This window comes from Austrofundulus limnaeus, unplaced genomic scaffold (assembly GCF_001266775.1).
Source record: "Austrofundulus limnaeus strain Quisiro unplaced genomic scaffold, Austrofundulus_limnaeus-1.0 Scaffold8, whole genome shotgun sequence".
In the NCBI taxonomy this organism is placed as follows: domain Eukaryota; kingdom Metazoa; phylum Chordata; class Actinopteri; order Cyprinodontiformes; family Rivulidae; genus Austrofundulus; species Austrofundulus limnaeus.
The window spans coordinates 5,214,442-5,217,696 of NW_013952410.1; the positions used below are offsets into that span (position 1 = coordinate 5,214,442).

Consider the following 3,255-nt stretch of genomic DNA (forward strand, 5'->3'; position numbering starts at 1 on the left):
ACTGCTTCAAAACACACTGCAGCACTTCTTSGCACTCATGCACATCTACTATAGACTTTGCATGTAAACCTGATGCTCAAAACGCCTTTGGTCTGAACATATAAGGGCTAAGTGTGTAAAAAATGTAAAATAAAAAAAATTAAATTAAATTAAATTAATTGTACATAATATAATGCTATGTTTACAAAATTAAAAAATGCCACGAAGCTATGTGTGTTATGGATATAATGACAAAAAAGAAAAAAAATGTGTCACAAGTAAGCAGATAGACTAGCAGTATTGTATGCTGTTTAGGCTGGATCAGGCTAAAATAAAGAACAAAACTCTAACTCTGCTAACAATACCCTACAAGACATCAAACTTGCAGTTGTGGTTGTGTGTCCAAGCTGCACTTCAAATTTCTCGACCACAGGTACCATCCATGTTGTTTTCAATGAAAGCATTTTGAATTTAAATCTTAAATGCCATCAATTAAGGGCGTTAGCAGTGTTAACATTGTTAACTGTGTTAGCAGCGTTAGTAGTATTAGCGTTTGCTTTCGCCTCAGGCTGATGATGACATAACAAAAGCAACGCACCAGTGGTGGGCATAAATGTAAGCTTTATCATTTAACCACACCATTTTTACATTCAGATTTACAGAGGATGTGGGATTTAATATTTAGAGATAACATTTCACACTGAAATTTGACATTTAAAAAAATGCTAAATATTACACTCAGATCGTGAGCTAAATAATGAAAAGGTTTTTGTGATATTTTTCCCTTTTATTTTACACTTGGAGCGCCTACAATTAAGTCATTGTAAAGAGATTTTAAAAATTTTGGGACACAAATTCAGTTGGGCTTATTGCCAACTTAGCTTCTCCACCATAGATGTAAACAATATGCTGAATAGGCAGGGCACCCTCTAGTTGTCTGATATAACTCTATGAGTGGCTTTAACTTCTGGAGTTCGGTCTGGAGTCTAGTTATAAAACAGCTGGATGGTGCAGTCCAGTACCACCTGTTGCTGGTCTTTAAAGTATGTACAAATTTGGATTTATCAAGTCAGTTTGAACAAGGTGTGTTCACTGTTTAAAATCATGTTTCCTTTGCTCCAGCTTTTTTTTTTTAAAGTGCTTCGATTCAAACTCAACATTGGGTTTTCAAAGGAAAAAAAACATCTAAATGATGGTGGCACATTATTTTTTTAAGCATCATATTTAAACATTCCCATTAAATCACTACAAAAAAMCTGTTGAATGAAAAATCTTGTTGCTTTTTTATTTTTATTATTTCAGGGTCTGGTCATTTTTGATGCCTTTAATCGTTGTTTTTGTTGGCAAATTAGCTGATGTTGATCCAAATCTCAAGGATCTTTTGGCTAGAAAGCAGCAGGAGCTAACGTTGGAAGAAGGAAAACACTTTATTTAAGCTTTGATCGAACAGAGAGGTGTTAGATTCTTTATGAAGAATGAGTCTTCAGTTCTGTACRTACAGCGTTATCTCCCAGAGCAGTTCTGATGCTGAGTCGAACTTTGTAGGCACCTGGAGCATCTAAAGAAGAAAAACACGTAATAAAAGTTCAGGACCGGTGTCTCAGATTTGACACAGGTTTTATTCTTACTGTAGTTCAAGTCTTGTGAGGCAAACATCTGAGTTATGTGTCTAATCTGACTGTGTTCCAGCAGAGAGATTAGAAGCTGACAATAGGCTAATACAGGCCAGCTGGAGGTTTTACACTAACAAAACCTGTTTGTTCAGAGCATAATAAAAGAAATGTGATACAGATATGTAACTAAAAGTTACAGTTAAGCAGGTCACATACCTGGTTTACAGAGCTCTGCTGACAGAACAGGCAGCAAACAGAGCACGAAAACGATTCTTTCCAACATTTCCCCGGACAAGACGAAAGAAAATGAACCGAAGCTGTGAATCTAAAAATAAAATGAAAAACCCACTCAGAGTTCAGTTTTTGAGGAGGTCAGCAGAGGAGCTTGACAGGATCAAGTCTGGGTTTAATCGTTAATCCAGGACACACCTGAACTCGCCCATCCTCCTATAAGGAAATGGCAGTCTCTCCTGGATGCGGTTAATGTGTTTGTGTTTGTTCAAGGAGCCAGAGAGCTTTAACGTGAAAGGCAGGAGGGAAACACAGTGTTTGTGCACAGCACTGTGAGTGGCCCAGGCTTTTTTATGTTMAGTAACAAGAGTCTGCTGTGTTCTGAGGCACACACACAGGAGCATAAAGAAATAATTAGACCAAATCTGCGTTTTGTGTTTTAACTGTAGCAGCTGCATTCTTTATAAGGTCAAAGTGGGCTTACAAAACTAGTTTGTGTAAGAATTGTTTCTTTGTAACAAGTTGTTCTGTTCTTATTATCTGCTTTAATCTTGATCTGTGATAAGATTTCGTGTTAAAACTTCCACATATTCACAAAAATGACTGCTGTGCAAAAACTCAGCAGAAAATCTTGGTGAATCATTTGTGTATTTAGAGTTAATCATCCATTTCACCCTGAAAATCATTTATTTTTGAACCAGTTTGGAGTGAATTCTGCTAAGCCGTCATTTGCTGTAAAAAAAAATAGCACATTGTTGCCTCATTATGAGGCAGCCCGGATCTTCACTTTAGCTCTGTCCACCCGAAAGTGAACTTTGCTTCAATAAAATGGAAGCGATTTACGTAGAAATGACAACACCTGCAGTAAAACGCATTGCTGAGATTTTACAGCACTGCTWAAATTAAAACAAATTATTTAGATGTGATTTTTTTTCATAGTGCAAGAAACAAAAGWTTGTTTAAACAAAGATAAATACAATTATAAAAAATCAGTTGAGCTCCTTTAAATATTGTCAGGCAGCAGAGTTGTAAAGTAACTAAGTGCAAATACTTCTTTATGGTACTTAAATACAATTTTTGGATATCTGTCCTTTACTTGAGTTATTATTGTTCAGCCTTCTTTTTACTTCTACTTTTTACATTTTCACACTATTATCTTTACTTTCTACTCCTTACATTTTTAAAAAAAGACAAGAAGTAGAAAGTCATTACTTTTATTTCATTTTTGCTTGTTTTTATTCCAGCTGCTTATTGTAAAAAATAAATACTATCCACATAAATTGTGCCTCCTCGATAGAGTGAATTTAATTGTGATTGAACAAGAAGTATAAATATATAAAATTCTGATACCGTAGTAGTTTGTACATATACAAATCATGTCACACTCCAGCAGGACATAGTCATCTAAATAAAAGGATTGAAGTATTTGTAT

General features: G+C 35.2%; 1 protein-coding gene across 1 annotated transcript in view; it reads right to left on the bottom strand.

The window, feature by feature from the left end:
- cltrn (collectrin, amino acid transport regulator) overlaps positions 1–2,043 on the bottom strand; it is a gene marked incomplete in the record, with an annotated part of 9,752 nt that extends 7,709 nt beyond the window's left edge. The window contains 2 exon segments of the mRNA XM_013999461.1: positions 1,479–1,537; positions 1,809–2,043. Coding sequence (XP_013854915.1) covers positions 1,479–1,537; positions 1,809–1,875 — 126 coding nt within the window.
- Positions 2,044–3,255: the final 1,212 nt, after the last annotated feature.